Source organism: Sparus aurata, chromosome 3 (genome assembly GCF_900880675.1).
Source record: "Sparus aurata chromosome 3, fSpaAur1.1, whole genome shotgun sequence".
Lineage (NCBI taxonomy): Eukaryota > Metazoa > Chordata > Actinopteri > Spariformes > Sparidae > Sparus > Sparus aurata.
Genome location: NC_044189.1, coordinates 17,318,464 through 17,336,651, shown reverse-complemented (window position 1 = coordinate 17,336,651; position 18,188 = coordinate 17,318,464). Strand labels below are relative to the sequence as shown.

Sequence of the window (18,188 nt, the reverse complement as noted above, 5' to 3'; positions counted from 1 at the left end):
GAGTTGATACGGGGACACTGGACTCTCTGGAGAGATTAAGATTAAAAGTGAGAAAACTGGGGGCCTAAGTGGAGAGAGATGGGGAGAAACTAAGCACGGAGGAGCAGGGGAGTAAGGTGTGTGACAGGAAAACAAAACCAGGAAATTGGGCAGCGCAACAGAGGAAGGGTGGAAAGCATACAAACAAGGTGCCAAAGCTTCTTCCATACTGATACTTCCTCACACTAACACCCTGAACTCAAACCGTAAAGGGGAGGACTGCAACATGTGCTCAGCATCACTAGTATTCAGTTCGTGTTTTACTCTGCAGGTTTTGTGGCCTCACTCTGATATAGATGCAGTTGCACAAGGTCAAAAGGGACACACTTGCCAACGCATTTTAGTCCAGTTTCTCTGATAACTGCTAATTAAACATCAGCCATCATTTGCAAGAAACGTAGCATGAAATAGTACATTCTCGCGAAGAGAAGGTTAGTTACGCCATAGGAGGAAGGTTGGAGTTATATAGTAAACGTTAAATATTTCAAATTTCTGCCCATTCAGAATTAGAAAAGATAAGAAAACGTTTGGTATTCTGTGTTCTCTGTGTCCTTCACACTCTCTTTGTTCTGTCATGTCAAACCCCATCTCTTTAAAAGAACTCATTATCGAAAGGGGAGAAGTTCAAAGACGCTGGAAGAAAGCAATTAACACATACAAGCCAGACTGAAGGATTCCTCTGTGGTACAGTCAGCAATGTTGCTGCTGGAGAGGGAGAGAAGAACAAACATGATGGCTATAGGAGAGCTTTGAGATGTGCGTCAGGGATGTGTGTCTTTGCCGACTGACCTTAAAGGCACAGTTCTTTAGATAATTATAAGCCAAGAATTTATGTAATACTCCTCTCCGAAGCAAAGAGTGGTATTTACACAACAGCAGCAAAAGTTTCTGTTCAGATATCCCTTTCCAGCTGTTATAGATCAAAACTGGCATCTAAATTCATTTTCATTTTCAGAGTAATCTCCAGTGTCCATCATGAATAAATATCCACTGAGAAATCACTGGGGTATCAAAGTACTGTAGTGAAGGTACATCCTTGGGTACATTATCAGGAACTGTCAGGCACTAATTCAGCATAGTTTTAATAGTACAAATTATCCAAAATATAACTAGACATAGGCTCAAAATGGATCACAGCTAACTTACTGTCTCAATGACTGAGGTCAAATCGTTTTGAGGGTTCCTAACTGAGCCAAATGACCCAGAAGTATCCGGCAGCAATGATGAGAGCTGGTCGAATTCTCTAAATGCTAACAAAAGGTGTTTTAATGATTCCTTTTCTTCTCTCTTTAGCAGACAGTACACTAGATCAGTCAGATTCTCTGAGCACCGTTGCTGTCTTTTCCTAAGTCCTGACAAATACTCTTCAAATCTTTAATCGACCTCATTACGTTTTCCATCAAAGTGTTGAAGAAACGACACTGGACGCAATTTTTCTAAGATTTTTCTTCTAAGCTAAGATGACACATGTTTCTGCAACTAAGACAGCCTCACACACTGGCAAGTTTTCCTGCCTTCTCCATGATTTACAGAGCCTGCCCTATCAAGGCCCGGACCCCATACAGTGAACAACTGTCCTAGTCAATGTCATATGCTTAAGAGTGGAATTATCACTCCACTGAGCCAAGAACCCGCCAACACAAAGGCAATGGGATGCAAACAGCTGCCTGGCAAATACTAGTCTGTTTACCTGTGGTTGTCCAGGCAGCAGACAATATAGATACCTTGTGTGATATCTCTGGCAATACATGACGAGTGGGAGGGCACATGCCTACAAGATTACAGTAAGTGGGCTGTCCTTGTACACACTTACTGACAGCATGTACAGTAACGCCCTCATGTTTCTGTCCATCCTTATATATCTGTACCTGCTTTTAGCACCCTAAGGAGGAGGCCAGATAGCTGTGTTTTTATCTCATCATATCAGGGACCTCCTTCATAATGATGTGTTGTTATTGAGATATTGCAGATGTGCGGCTGCAGACGGACAAGCTGGGAAACTCGTGAGCTGTTCTGCTTAAAGTTCACAGATGGGCTCTGTGTGCGACTGCTGAGTAATTAATGTCAATAAGTATGTCCTTGTCTGTGCTTCTGGGCGTGTGTTTATGCATCTGTTTCAATCCACAGGGTGCTTCCAGTGAGGCTGGACAACACAAAACACCACGCTACATTAGGCGCCACATCCCCGCTGATAGAGATCTCTTCCTGTGTGGTTCACGCTCATGATGAGACATCTCACCACTACCTAATCATCATAAACTGGGAATATGCTGTAAATACAGGTTGGTAATGGGCCAAGCAGCCACTTGACACAAACAAGAATATTTCAGTATGTTTGAAATAGGCTTTTGCGGGCATTAGAGGATGCGAAACAGGCTGAGCATGGTGAAGAATTGTTCAACAAATTACATTTCATTTTGGGGGTGAGAAAATTAAAAAACGCATTTGAGAGATTTAATATCAAAACAGAGATAATGTCCTGGTTTGTCTTCATAAGATCTCACTATCAACAGTTTTCTCAAGAACTGCTTCTGGACAAAACAAACAAAACTGTCTGTGTGACCGAAAACCACTCGAGGACCCTTTTTTTGTAATGGACAACAGGTCCCTGAAATAGCTCCCCATTTTCAGTTGACACAGAATGCCAGACCTGAGGCTGTCCGATAATGGGAAGGACGCTTAATCAATACTTTATCAACCTCCCAGCGACAGCAATACGTCTTGGTTGGAGGCAGAAGCTTTCCTTGAGACAATTAAAAGCGGTTATCACCATTAGCTACAGCCTTCAGATAACTTAAATGGCAGAGGTGAGATAGCTTTTTTCACCATTAAGTTAACTCCGCTGCTCTCTCCGGGTGACCGATCCCCTTCAGGCTGGGTTATTCAGAGGTTTCCAGCGCACACATGCAATCACTCACACACGCACACGGACGTAGACACGCACACAAAAATACAAAACTGTCTCATCTGGAAGTATATTAGCCAGGGTGAGGTCAATGGATCGACATGTGAGAAGGACCCCTTTTATCGGCACTTAAAGAGAACAGCGGTGTGTAATGACTCCCCTGACAGCAATAGTGAGAAAAAGGAGTAGGAGGGAGGACAGGGGAAACACTGGCCATGCAAGGCCACCACATGTGTATTGAACGTTTGTGTGTGACAGAGAGATACAAAAAAGGTTTAGGGGACTGAGTTTTTTCATCAAACGAGAGAATCTCAATTCTCCAAAATGGGAAAGTTAGCTGACTAAAGCAGCCACTTTAATGGAAAACAGAGGGAGCTGAGTGGAATCACATCTCATTTCAATGTGATGACACAGGCTTGTTGACTGCCTGTGTATACTACCAACCACTGAGCGGGAACTTGCCTCAGATCCTCATTTATACAACAATAATGTGAGTCAGGCTCACTGTGATTCATATATTTGATGTTTGAACTAGAGGGTACCTGCTGAAACAAACACTTACTACTGTATGGTCAAATGAATGAGTGCAAGATAGATGTGCAGTTCAGCTTCTTCAGATCGGATCTGATTCCAATAGCTGAATTTGGGTATCTGCCGATATCCATAGTGATTCCAAAACCAGAAATATATTTTCTTAATTATTATCATTACTAGCAGTTATACAATTTGTGCTTTTGGTGGTGGTGGTATTATGTGTAAAGTTCCATGAGGCTGTATTAAACCACACAGCACTTCTTTCAGACCAATTTTCCTCTTACATAACACTTAGGGTGGGAATCTTAAAATGTGTATTTCTGTGATCCAGTCCAATAAATGAAGGGAATCTGTCATACAATTTCACTGTGCATGATTGATCGACAACATAACAGACTATCTGTAGGGACATCAGGCCATATTTCAAGGTTAAACAACTCATTTGATAACCCATTAGCTACCGTTAGACAATAGTTAACATTAGCATTCAACCGCTTCATACCTAACATAGCATGTTTGACAGTGTGACACGATGCAATAGGAAAGGCATGAATTTATTGTAAAATATGAACACATTAAAGCTAGAGAGTGAAAACACACCGGATGTAATCGTATCAGTCCAAATCTTCTGTGAGAGTTAGTATACCTTGGACCCTCTTCAAAATCTTCCACTGATGATGACAAAACAGGAAAATGGTGGTGGCCGTCCAACCTGCACGGATAATGTGTTACCATACACCCTGTTGTTTTGATTTGGGGCTCAAAGGCTTGAAGGCTGATAACGTGACAAAGGAATGCAGGTGACGACGCATCAAACCTCAAACACTGGAACAGATTCATTAAGTTTCTGTCGTCCGTGAGTAAACAATCACACACACCAAAGTATGCAGTTAAAAAGACACACAAGCCACACTGGAATCCCCCACCCTCCTTTCACACACACTAATGCACACAATAAAGACTTATTTTGTCTCATTCCCTGGAGGTTAGTATATTTTGGTCTGTGAGTGTGTATGCGAGCGCACTGTAATCCTCATGTGTTTTCACCTTCATGCCAGGGACCCATTTGTCTTCATTATCATCATACGGCTGGAGGAAGCAGATCTGTTAGGACTCGTGGCAACAGCAATGCCTCTCTGTCTTGGTATAAAAAACAACTTCACTACCTGGACGTTTGTCATATCACCCCACCACAGGACCGGAGACGTTAAGAGGGAAATAGTGCTTCGTACCTCAATGAAACTCCGTTTCTGATATTTCCAGAAAGACGGCTGAAAATTAGAGTGATGGTTGTGCTTACAGAGCTGTTAAGTGAGGAGTGGTTTATGAAGAGCATTTTTTGTTAGCATTTTGTTTAATGTGGGAATTTATGTGACAAAACGCTCTGAGCAAACCGCACTGAGCTATTGTTTGGGTCATAAATATGCTATTTCAATCCAGTTGGTGAGCAAAATGAAATCAGAAAAGTTTTCTTTTTACCCACAGTCCTTTTTAGCACATCAGAAAAAAAAAACTGCAAGCACCACAGAACCCCTGGAAGCATGACAAAGTCGACGCTAACAAACTTGGACAGAGAACGGATTTTCCAGGCCCAATTATAGTAGAAAATCTTTTAAGAGAGACCTGGCTCAGCCCTGAAAAATGATGGAGCCCACATAGCTGTGTAATCACAAGGCCAGGGTGTCACAAGTGTTTAAATGTTCACCGATCTGATCAAAGTCTCACATATTACTCCTTGGACCTTATTCGTTCCCACACATCTTTACCTCCAAACAACACTCTTACACCTCGTCAGCCTAGGGACCACCATGTCCGCACCCAGACATGGCTGGTGTATTTTTACTAGGAACACACCTCAATTATAGAAACCCAGGAACAGGACTGTTATTTCACTAATCACCACTTCAAAAACAGGAGTCGAATCTTAGGGAAAAAGCAGCAAGATTATCGCTAATTGCCTTCGCAGCTGGCTGTGGAGCACATCGCAGGTATAGGACACTCGCAGCAGCAGACACTTTCGCTTAGTTTCCCCTTCTCACTGTGTGTTGCCCATTACATTTTTGACCACCACCGGAGCAATTCATTACCCTCTCTATGCCCCTCACAATGCAAGTCCATTGGTATGGAGATGGGTGTAGCAGGAAAACGAAGTAAAGCACATTAGTGGACTCCTAGCTGAGAAGAAAGGACCCGTTAAATCAAACAAGAGCCCTTTTTTTTCTTTAAAATGGTGACGTGAACGGTCAAAATGATGGGGGATGCAGCTAGAAAAACATCCAGGTGGCCGCAAAAAAAAAACAGGACACGGACGCATTTGGGTGCAATCTAAATTGCAAAAACCTGGTGTGTGCAAAAGGATTCAGTAAGACAGGTGAACATACACGCATGAAAAGAAAAAGAGGTGGGTGGGACTGTGTGCCTGTGTATGTTGTGCAAGGCCGGGATACTCCCAGGCCTATAATTACACCGTGGTGGGAGTGAAGCTGATAACAGAGGCCTGAGGATATCAACGTCAGAGAGGAGGGGAGAAGAGGGGAGAGGAGGGAAGAGGAGAGGAGAGGAGAGGAGAGGAGAGGAGAGGAGGGGAGGGGAGGGGAGGGGAGGGGAGGGGAGGGAGAGGAGAGGAGAGGAGAGGAGAGGAGAGGAGAGGAATAATAAAAAAAGGGGATGGCTCACACAGCATGACACCTTATCAAACACCAGCTTTTCTCACTGACACTGCTTTTTCATTTCCTCCTCGATAGTTATCTAATGACCCCTACAGCACACGAGCATGCATACAAACATGCACACAAAGCTCCATTAGAGGAAAAAGCCACGTAACACAGCCCACACAGTTTGTGCATTTACACTGACTCTAATAATTCAATTACAACCTATGTAAGGCTGTACTGATTCTAAGAACCGTCACATAAAACACCTTAACTGAATTATCTTACTCACATTAAGGAGGTAATCGGAGTACAGCTGGGTTAAACATCCGTCTTTCTAATGACCACTGGCATATACACAAGATTGATGAATGCAAAAACACACACAGCGACTTTTGGATATGACCCCAATAATTACACAACAATGTATAGTATTATCACTTTAAATCCATGTTTGAAATCAAGTTACTATAAAAAATGTAGGGCTGCAACTAGCAATTGTTGTGATCATTAAATACAGGGCTGCAGACTAACTTTTCACAGTGGTTGCACTGGTGCACCTTACTTTTTAATTAAGGTGCACCAGCGCATAATTCAGGTGCACCAAATAATAAATCTAACTTCATTAACTAACATACTATTTGAAATAATTGACCAGCAAATAATTATATAAGTCAAGCTGGAACCGCAAAACAAATGATTTCAGCTCCATCAACATGTTTTGTGCGTATTTGCACCAACTGAGTGATTCATGTACGTGTGTAACCCCTGTGGATGAGAAGTGCTTACAGCGATGTGAAACTAATGTACCGGTCAGCACCAGCCGAGTGACTGTCCTTCTGATGACATCCCAACAATGACAGCAACAACAGAACATAACGTATGGAGATAACAGTCCTCGGTAATGTTGATTATTTCAGCATTGCAGCACTCTGTTGCTATGGGGACATGCCTCACTCTGAGCAAAAAAAAAATTTTAAAAAGGAAAACAGAAAAGAAAGTTAAGAAAGATCGTCCTTGAGGCCCACTATTCAACCGTGGACTGTAATATGCTGAATGCTGTAACGGTATACAGCACATTCCTCTATGCTAAAGACTGGAGCTCTGCCAGTCTTTCTCAAAGGGCAGGAGTGCACCATAAGTTTGCTGCAGCAGAAATATTATTAAGGTAATGCAGAGTACAGCATATTCACTGTATGCTTTTGTACAATACTACAGCAGTGTTTACTATAAGTGTTCTTGGGGTAACTGCAGGTAAAATCTAACCTGGATTTCAAATTCAAAACTTTCTTTTTTGTTGTACTTTTGAATGACCCCAAAAGTTAACTACAGAAAGCACGTCCCCTAACAGATGCCCAATCAGCACAGGATGACCTTATATCTTTCAAATGTGAGGGAGGAAGCAGGCTTTCAGCGTTCATGGGAGGGGGTAGGAGGAGGAGGAGGGCACGTCAGGGACCTTCCATCGTGGCATTGTCCAGACTCCGTTAACCCACCAGTGAGGTGCCTCTCACTCAACCAGTGGAGACAACAGAACAGAACATTTACAGGTCTCTGGCCCTTTTAGCCTCCCACACAATAAGGGGATGTTAGCATTCACAAGAGTGATGGTCATCTCCCCATTCAGGAGATGCGAGCAACCTCCCATCCTAAGTGGCATGCTGGGAAACAGTCACATTAAAAGCAGAAGCCCCGTAAAAGGGAAATGAAATGGAAATCACCAGCCGAAAATGACATTATGGTTTTTTTTAGTTTTGTTTTGTTTTGTTCTTCTAAACTCTTTACAAAACAGCCTTGGAGTTTGTAGCCTACTTTGTCACACTCAAGAATAAAATCATTAATTAACTCATTGACCTAAACTCCGTGCTTTTAAAGCTGGGACTACTGTTTTCGAGTGAGCAAGAGAGGAGCTGTTGAGAGAGTGCAGTGGCCCTAAGTGGGTCTTTCATCTTCCTCTGTTTATTGAAAAACAAAACACGTGCCTCAAAGTGGCCCAATTAGAGAAGTGGGGGTCACAGTGCATCTCGGGACTGGCATAGAGGAGCACAAACACCAACTTTTGGGAACAAAAATTAACTTCTACTCTGGATTTTGTCAACGTGTGATGAGAATTCCCAGAAAAAAAACTAATGATTTCCAACGCAAACAGCCTGCTTCATATCGTTCTTTTTGTTTTTGTGGTCGGCTGGACATTGGTTTAATTGCTCCCATGATTACATTAGAGTACAGCGTAGCAGGTTATGTAATTCTGTAGCGTACTGACTTCTGCCTAACAACAACAAAATCTGTGTTTGGTTTCATTTATCAATAAAAGTTTGGCCTCTGTTTCAGTACTTTCCCTGTGTGCAGCTTGTAACAAGTCTACAAAATGTATTATTAAACATTTGTTACGACAATGGCAGCGGTCATAATGCGGCTAACAACTTATTAAATTCCCCACGCGCTTGATAGACTTTAAACACAACACGAGAGGGAAACATGTAGCTGCCGTGTGTACACGCAGGTAAACACCAGTCAAAGTTAGCCTCGTGTGTCCGAACAAGGCTGTTGTGGTGTTTAACTTAAAAGTACAATAGGTCGAGAAATAACAATAGGACAAGTTGCTTTACGTTTACGGTGCACTCACCTGCGATACTAAAGGAATAAGCGTCTGCTCCACCGAGCGAGTTTTGATTTCCAGACCGGAATCAAAGTTACTGTTGCCGCACGGAGATGAAGCCATTCCCGCCGAGCTCGAGCTCTCTCCCCTGGCTGCCTGACACACAATGCACGGCACCGCTGAGTTCACCCGGAGCCTCTTTTTCCCTTTTTCGCTGTTTAGCAGCTGCAAACTGCTGTAACGGACTTGCTGTCACACACCGGGGTTTCGCAATTGGTTACACAGTCATCTATCGAGTGGCTCTCCACACGCACGCACGCTGTTTTTAATCCACTCCGGCTCGGTGGTGTTGCCGCTGCGCCCGCTAATGTCCATGTAGTTTACTCAACAGCGGCGGGGAAGCGGACTGCAGCATACTACTGTGGGCAACCACACGCGCGCGCGCGCGCACACACACACACACACACACACACATCCAGGTTTTCACTGCTGATGTGCAGCTCCTGGCTTTCCCAAAGTGCAGCTCATGATTTGTGCACAATCGGGATGGTAGCTTTGATTTTTAATCCACCTGTTCATTCATCTGATGCAGTCAGGCCTAACTCAATGCAAAAGTACAAAACAGATTTAGATATTTGAAAGTCAGTGAGTGCATCTATCTGTCTGGTCACATCTTGAAAAAAAGGGAGATTTGATTTTAAAAATGTATGCAAAGCTTTCATGCAAATTCGGATGATAGGCCATAGGTGTTTCAGATTTAAAATCTAATCCGTCCGTCCGTGCGGATTCGGAGGACTTTGCATCCAGTGGCCCTCCAGAGAGAGGAGCGACGCTTCCCTTGCTGCACAGCTCTGTTTTGATCCCTGAGACAAAGAATCCCACATCATCCCCTGGAGTCTGAGAATCCCTTATCATCCTCTCCAAATACACACCAGATATGTCAATCAAAGCCAGCTGCACTGAGCCACATGGGACAGCTACGCCAACTTTCTTTTAGGAAAAGTTGCCAGCTTTACCTTTCGTCTGTCTGGAGAAAGAATTCACTTTCATCTGAGGAGATGTCACCCAAGGTCCAAAACTTAGGAGGGGGCCCTTATGGTAAATTAAATGTGGTTGCAAAGTGTTTTTTTTTTATCTCTAATATTTTTGTTATAATCAGAAAACTGGTGTTAAAGGTTGTTCAAAAAAAAAAGAAAACAGCAGCAGCTGTTGTTTTGATATCTAAGACAAACTGCAGAGCAGATCTGGCTGGATTTTTCTGATCAAACTGAAATAGAATGTTTCTCTGTGGAAAGATTTCAGATGGAAGTAATGAAAATCTGTCTGCATCGCGTGAAACCCATCAATAAAACCCATCATTTCCATTAGACTGCTTGAAGTTATGGACTGCTTGACATAGCCTACAGTAGATGTGTTTTTTGTACATTTACCTTTTGATAAAGGCAGAATGATGTGATGCACAAGGTACACGCGGGCAGAACTCCCCCACAGGTGTATTTTTGCCTGAGATGATATGTTCTTGAGAGTGATGGCACGGTGACATTTTATTTCAGACAAACTGACCGACTTGGAGGTTACAATAGTGACTCACAGGGATGTTATTTCTAGATGTGATAACTATGGTGTTGGGAAGAGACAATCCAGCATCCTCAACTGCGTGAGGTCTGTAATTTGTACCTAATACATTCTTTTGTCTTCATCTGGCATTGACAAATTGATTGTCGTCTGTCCGTATCAGAGGGTCTGGAAATCATTATGTGAGGAACAAACGTTTTGTCCGCGCAATCCATCGCCCCTCTTATTATTTTGTGACCCACTGACTTGTATCCATAATAGGACTCAAAATTCTTTATCACCACCTGGATCGGAGCCCAACCAAACTTTTGCCAAATTCTTTGTATCCTCAAGAGGCTCCAGTGGCTATTTCTAACATTACAAGTGCAGTCACTGGGTGATGAGTAGTGAGTAACACTTGATGTTACACACACACACACACACACACACACACACACACACACACACACACACCAGATGGCTGAGAGCAGATATGGCTTATAAGCACCATGGCACTGTTAGCGCGGGGCTTTTTGCTGCCTGCTTTATCATCAATGGTGGCTGGCTAGCACTCCGTCAGCAGTGGAGACAATGGCCATGTGTGTGTGTGTGTGTGTGTGTTAAGGCTGTCTGTGCTCTCAAGCCCAGCCAGTATTTATTTAAAACCCCAGAGCTATGCTGTAGTTTAACCCCTCCCTGTTTACATAGGTTTCCCTACGCACACACACACACACACTGCATCATTATGAAGGCATGCAAGCAGACAGGGCTGCGTTCTACTTTGACGAATGGCTCTACTACTAACTAGATAATATCTGTATGTGTGGTGTTTTTTTGTTTGTGTGTTTTTTTTTCTTAATCTGCTCTGAGGCTTTCTCTTCCAAGCGATGAGATGATAACAAGCGCCACTCGCATTGTGCTGTATCAACTTGTGCTGGCTTAAATGATTCTGGTCACAGGAGATAAGTCCAAGAGGCAGAATGAGATAAGACATAATGATACATCCTGTAATATTGCAGTGGAAAGAGTTTCGTTATCATCCAGACAAAGTTGGATTTGGACAGAGTTTTGCCGGTGCCATGTATTTTTCTAGCTGTGAAGCAGGCTTGTTTTTTTTCTAAATAGCATCTCATTCGTTCTGGAATATTCAATAATTGCTCCTCTGTCTCTAATCTCTTTTAGGCACGTTGCGTTTTGACGATTTGCCTGAGAAAACCCGTGCGAGCAGTCCAAGGGTATTACTCATTAAATAAAAGATGCTTATGCATAGTGTGATTGTGTTGCTAACAGCTGCTACTTGCTCTTTTCCATGCTTTAGAAGTGCTGACTTCTCCCCCCTCTCTCTCTGTCTTTCTCTTTCTCTCTCTCTCTCTGTATCGTTCTCTCTGGCTGTACAGCTCCTGGGACAGGAACTGCTGAGCCCGAAGAGATAGTGATTTTGCACACTGCAAAATGTAAAATGAGTGCACTCAGTCATATTTTCCCTGTTGGATAAGTAGGTTGAAAATTTCCCTGTTTGGGATTCAAAGGAAGGATTTCGGTGGAATGTTCAAAGAATTTTCTCCCCTCCTGCATTTTGAGATCTCGAGAAAAACAATTCACGCATACCTCGCGGGTGCATATACCGTGTTCTTGGCCCCCTTCGTGCATATTTCATACAAGATGATGTCTCGTGTATAGTTTTCACACCACAATTCACACGTTCCGATTTGCCTCCAGGGGAGAGATAACCCTGAGATGGGAATACTTGCACTTTAGGTTGACGTGTCCTTGACAGAGACCTGCAGCTGAACTCACCCTCTCACAACGATACAGTGGCCGGAGAGGCCTGTGTGAAGGAGAAGAGGTCAAAGTGAGGTGAGGGATCCGGGTTGCATATTTAAGTTGGCCGCAAACTGTTTTCTACTGACCAACCCTGAATAGTTTAACAGTTTAAAGGTCCAAGACTCTTTTGTAATGTTAGATGAGTTTAATCCTGGCTGGCTCACAGGTGTTTATGTTAATACAGACTCACGCTCCCAAAAAAAATGACACTGCTCACAATGAATAACAAACGTGCCGCAGAATTAGAAACTGGATGAAAATCAAACATTTTAATATCTTCAAATGAAAGGAAAAAAAAAAATGACAACCCAAAAGCAGCAGTGCTAATAAGGCACGGGTCATCTGTCATTTACAGCTCTCCTGCTGCCAAGCAGGCACCCCTCAGGGGCAAGGCTAATTTAATTGCATGTAAACACAAGCAGGCAGTAGCAAAGTGCCATGCAGACACACATCCCAGTAAGCCCGGCTTTTCTGCATCTCCATTTCTGTCGTTACATAATCACAGACACCACACATATACTCATTATCATTCAGATTGCATTCAGAACTTCTTTGTTGAAGGCAGACTCGTTTGTCAGAGATGTTCTCTGCAGTTTGAAATAGCAGCATGTAATACATAAATGGATACATTATATGGGACATGTGTGATTTTAAACACACCGGATACTTCCAAACATTGAAATGTGTCCATGTACACAAGAGAAACTCATACATTTCGGTCTTTGGTGGTGTATTTTTATCTGATACCATGGTCTGGATGAGTACTCAGCTGGTTGGCTGCAGGGTGTCAATTAAATACAGACACCTGTTCACTGTTTGAACTGAATGCATTATAGCCTGCATCTAAAATGAGGCGTGCTGTCTTATGGTTAGCCCTCCTGGCTAATAGCTGACCCAAAGGGTTGTCAACATAATGCCCGATTAGGTGTCCATTATCAGGAATTAATGGATGACGGGGAGGCCCCGTTCGTTCATCATCCTGGTCTTGCGCTGTATAAAAAATGTGAGAAATGTTTTTATTAAGTGTATTTTATGAGTTTCTAAAGGGGGTGTAACATGATGAGGAATCAGCAATTACTCATCACTTAACAGTAGATCTGAATGTGGTTTTAATTCCCCTTCAAGGAGATAATGCATGTCAGCGAACATATTCTTAAAAAGGTTTAACTACTATTTCATCTTATTTCATTTTGTTGATGTATTATTTTCATTATTTAAACTTTCACTTTTATGCACAGTGCCAAGCATATTTTCATTTTACACTACACCTCTTACTGAAAGCTCGGAGAGAGCATTCACAGTGAACCGTTGCTAAAAACTATTATTACCTGAGATCTTAAAAGTGTAATCTAATACATTTAGAGTCATTACGTGTGCTTCTTAGGTCTCAACCACAAAGTTGAAACATGCTTGTTTGTTGGCAATGGAGCAAATGGCATTGAATAAGAAAGACACTTCAGACGCCCCCAGAATATTTTTAGTGTTAAAAGAAAAACAAAATGTCTCTCTATCATCCCTCAACCAGTTCATTATGGTAATTCCCTAAATTACTATCTACTCTCCTAAGAAAGCCTCAGAATTCCTCAGGCGTGCTGAGTTATTAAGCACTCGGTACCAACATATGGCACAATGAAACCAATGAATAAAACATTGAAGGATATTATCTACATTGTGAAATGTTTAATTTTCCTCTTTCATCAATACTTAAGGCATAACACAGTGAGATGGAGATCCTCTCGGGCATCACATGACAGATGATCATAGTCTTTATGTTTCAGGATCCTGCTTGACTTCACTATGTTTAAAGACAAACAAATCAAGCAAAATCAGATTTATCACCCACTATATTTGCTAACATAATCACAGACGCTATATTCCATTTACTAATCATACATAAATGCACTACAATATCTCCACTGTTTGTGTTAAGAATCTGACCTCCCGGCAGCAAACTAATTAGCAGGAATATGGCTTTCAATCTGTTGAGCGCTGTAGTCACATAATGAGGGTGTCAAAGCCGATGCAGAGTGTGTCCACGGGCTAAATCAAATTGCTTTCCTTGGATGACCCCGTCATTACTGGCAAAGAGAAGCAGTTAACTGTCACCCTGGTGCAAAAAACATGTTCGGGAAAAACTCATCATAAAGGCCTATCCTTACACACTAAATAAACCTCCTCTCTCTCTCTCCCGCGATGACCTGTTCAGTTTGATCAAACTAATCCTGCGTTGTGTAAGCAGGTGGGGAGATTTCACCGCAAGACGATGATGAATGAATAGCCGGAGCGGTATAAAAGATAATAGAGATGTTTTTGCACAGACGCAGCTGTTTGGCTACGCCCCAGCTTTCGCCTTTGCTGCCACTCCTGAGATGAGAGCCATAGATGCACGGGCATTCTCCACAGAGAGGTCGTCTCACCCTGCCAAGTCTGTCTAAACCCTGTCTGAGGCTGAGTGAGGAGGGATAACAATAGCAAGATGAACACAATCTATTTTCTCCTCAAGTGTTGGTGACAGTGCGCCCGTTCCGTCTTTGTCACGCGCATGAACCACAAGTCAGCTCAGTCAGCGGCAGGCCTAAAAAAATGCAAACAGAGCCAGCCACCCCTCCTCCGTCCCTTCTCACTTCCTCATATTATCCGGCTCTATCCCTGTTTGTCTTTGCTACATTGTCATTTATCATATAATCTCAAGGGTTCACAGATGCCATCGCGTCCCCCCCCCCCCCATCATGTCGAGTGGGTGTCTGGAAACTCCTTGTGACAAAAGTGTCGCCTCAACCTTCGAAATCTGAATCTGAAAAAGGACCCAGGGGCTTTTTAAAAAAAACAAAAACAAAAAAACAAAGAACAGGCAATGCTGTCCGGCTGGCAGCTAGCTCAGCTGTGACCAGTCACCCTCAGTCAATGCTCTGCAAGGGGATAATACAGTCGGACACAGCGGTGTGTGTATACTGTGGCATGATGCAAAGTGTCATCTGTTATTTGGTTCATAATATTCTATGTTTTGTCTGGTTCTCCTCTGCCTTAGACCCAAGCGAAAAACACACCTGCAGAAGTTTGCATTCACCTTTGCTATGATGTGCTTGAACTTAATGACCCTCAAATAGCCAACAATAATAAAGACACAAGCACAAGCACTCTTGTTATGGTGGTTGATGGTATGATGGTTATCAACAGTATTTCCATTTATTTTTAATATTCTAAAAACTGCATTACATGTCTTCAGTGCCACTTACTGACACCAGGCAGATGCAGCAGGCTTGTTTAAGGGAAAGTGAACCAAAAAATGAAAATTCGGTTATTATCCACTCACCTCCATGTTGACGGAAAGTCAGGTGAAGTTTCGTGGTCCACACGACATTTCTGGAGCTTCACAGCACAACAGCATTGCATCCGTCTCCCAAACAAGTAGATGGAAAATTGTCTTAAAATCTGCAGAAAAACACAAATGACTAATAATTCATTCAGCATAATCCAAGTCTACGGAAATCCCAAGATCTAAAAAATGGATATGAAACAACGTTATTTACGTCCCTCACACAAAGCTGTCCTCAAGCACTCAATTCATACCCTGTGCATGCTAACGCTTTTAGCTTAGCTGCTACGGTGAACATCTGGGCTTTAAAAAATTGTAAATAGCATCTTTCTAAAATTCATTTGGGACCTCAGGACAACTTGATGTTTTCTTTTGGTTGTTTTATTATGTTTTGAAACAAGTCCCCATCTCATTCAGTTGTGTTGGAGGATGCTGCAGTGCTGTTTTGCTGTTATGCTCCCAAAATATATTGTGTACTACGGATAACTCTCTATTGGCACGAGATTGCTTAAATAAAGACTCACTTCTTATTTTTGGGTGAACTTATCCTTTAATGAAGGCAGGGACCAACCTCCATCCACTGAAATTTTACAAACCAGACTCTAAACACCCACCAGCTTTGTTTTATCTGACCTTTGACTCAATGTAGGAAGTTAAAGAAAAAGCATATCGCCCAATCAATCAACTCATCATTGACTTGTTCTCACAGAGCTGTTAAATTCTGCTGATTAACTGCAGAGTGACATAATAAACAAAATAAACGTATGCACATTTTAAATTGGACTTGCCTCTCTGAATTTGTGTGTGTATTCCGCCACCTAGTGGACAATCATCGTTAGTGCACTTTGGCGAGTTTAAATGGTTTATCACCGACATTAAAACCTATTTAAAATTTAGTAAAATATATTTTTTAAAAATGATTTACTGCGTGAAAATGTTTCTAGAACATTAAAGTTTGTAGTCGACCTGTCGACCGCTGGATGTGGAACGGTTGTTAGCACGTGGCAGTTGCGTTACGGCCACATTTACAGTAACGCCACAACAACTCCGGCTTCCAAGATGGCGGCGTCCGTATTCGAAACATGCCATGTAGCTTGTTGTGCAAACAGAACACCAAATGTCGTTTCTTGGGGTCGTGGAGGGACTATTGCTTTTGGGACGTGTAACTCCGTGGCTCTGTACGACCCACAGGTAGCAGAATATGTCTATTCTCTACTGTAAAGTGAGCTGTCGGTGTTCGTTTCCACAGCGCATGATAGCCGAGCGTGAATAGACGCATATTTTGTACAATGTGTGAGTAAACACGCCCTTTGGTTTTGCTTTAGGAGAGAAGAGTTGTCGCTGTGCTAAATGGACACACAGGCAGAGTGAATGCCGTCCAGTGGGTTCACAGAGAGGGCTGTGGTGAGTGTGGAGATGGAGGAAAGTGATGGAGCTGTCAAACTAATGGCTGTGATCTGTTTATATTGGTGCCTCGACTATCTGATGTGCACAGGGGCACATTTCTGCAAGGAGAAGTAACATTTATGCATCTAAAATTGAATCATGGGTGTAAACTAGTCCTCAAGCTAGTGACTTCAAAACTAAAACTTTGTGTAAAGTTTCTTTGTAGCATGTGCTGATAAGCTTTGTGGAATATACACTATATGGCCAAAAGTATATGGACATCTTTAAGTTAAACATTTGCGATTGTGAACATTTCTTACGAAAAACCACGGGTGTGATTCAGCTGCATTTAAAGCCGTTATTAATGAATGTCTTTCTACATGATGCCAGCTTCATGGACCTGCTCTCATTCATCCACTAGTGAGATTGTTCACTGATGTTGAGTGATAATCCTGGCTCACTTTCAATCTTCCGGGTAGTGCTAAAACATATGTTAGTTCAGGGCTTCTACGCAGGCATGTCTAGTTCTTGCACATCAACCCTCAAAAGCCATTCCTCTCAGAGCACATAAAGACTATCTCGAGCTGCTGCACCAGGGACGGAAGCGCATTCTTGTCTAAAAATATAGCGTGCTTCAGAAATGATTTGTACCTTAACTGTGACTGAATGGAATAGCCCCAGACCAAAAGTGTGCAAAAGTATTCACAGTCATATAGTGTGACTAATTTGTTCACAGCTCCAGAGAGTCATCTTGTCTCAGGAGGCTCAGACAACCGGATCATTGTCTGGGAGGCTCAAAATGGGAAGGTAAGCCACGCATTTCATCAGTGTTCCAGCCTCTTATTGAAGATATCTTCTAAAATCTGCTCTTCTATTTCCAGTTCGTCCAGTCAGTGGAGTTTAAGGGTCATACTGGTCCAGTTTGTGCTGTGGATGCAATCTATGTGGAGGACTCGAAGATCCTGGTGGCCTCCACGGCATCCGACTCCACAGTCAGACTGTGGCTCTGCAATGAAGCCAAAGAAGGTAAGAGACTGGAAAATGCGTTTAATTAGTTTCAGCCTATTGAGGTGTTTTGGTGCAGTATTTTGTTTCTTTTTTATTTGTGTCCCTACGGGTGAATTAGTGAACATTTTTAGTCCAGATCTCACAAGACTTCCCCAGTTGATTACTTACATTAAATACATAACATATGTTTTGTTTTTAAAATGTCCTGAAATGTTAGGTGTTGATTTGCAAATGAGGCAATGTCTGATCAAATATGTGCTAATTTGCACATTTCAGAACTTAAATATGAATATTGAATTTAGACAGGATAAAAAATCTTGTTTCGACACTTTTTGCCTGTAGTGTCCGGTTATTAAAGGGATTTGTAGGAGG

General features: G+C 42.4%; 2 protein-coding genes and 1 long non-coding RNA gene across 4 annotated transcripts in view; 1 reads left to right on the top strand and 2 right to left on the bottom strand.

The window, feature by feature from the left end:
• Positions 1 to 9,139, bottom strand: part of ctnnal1 (catenin (cadherin-associated protein), alpha-like 1) — a 59,025-nt gene extending 49,886 nt beyond the window's left edge. For both annotated transcript variants that reach the window (XM_030412471.1, XM_030412472.1), the window contains exon 1: positions 8,756 to 9,139. In XM_030412471.1, the coding sequence (XP_030268331.1) occupies positions 8,756 to 8,851 (96 nt within the window). In that variant the 5' untranslated portion in view covers positions 8,852 to 9,139. The remainder of the gene's footprint in view (positions 1 to 8,755) is intronic.
• A 4,662-nt stretch (positions 9,140 to 13,801) lies between these two features.
• LOC115577645 (uncharacterized) lies at positions 13,802 to 15,724 on the bottom strand. The gene is made up of 3 exons (XR_003983238.1): positions 15,677 to 15,724; positions 15,420 to 15,538; positions 13,802 to 13,901 (listed from the first exon to the last, which is right to left on the bottom strand). It is a non-coding gene; the product is annotated as an uncharacterized LOC115577645 (long non-coding RNA).
• A 739-nt stretch (positions 15,725 to 16,463) lies between these two features.
• elp2 (elongator acetyltransferase complex subunit 2) overlaps positions 16,464 to 18,188 on the top strand; it is a 28,982-nt gene continuing 27,257 nt past the window's right edge. Inside the window, exons 1-4 of the mRNA XM_030412950.1 lie at positions 16,464 to 16,613; positions 16,748 to 16,826; positions 17,545 to 17,615; positions 17,690 to 17,834. Coding sequence (XP_030268810.1) covers positions 16,482 to 16,613; positions 16,748 to 16,826; positions 17,545 to 17,615; positions 17,690 to 17,834 — 427 coding nt within the window. The 5' untranslated portion in view covers positions 16,464 to 16,481. The remainder of the gene's footprint in view (positions 16,614 to 16,747; positions 16,827 to 17,544; positions 17,616 to 17,689; positions 17,835 to 18,188) is intronic.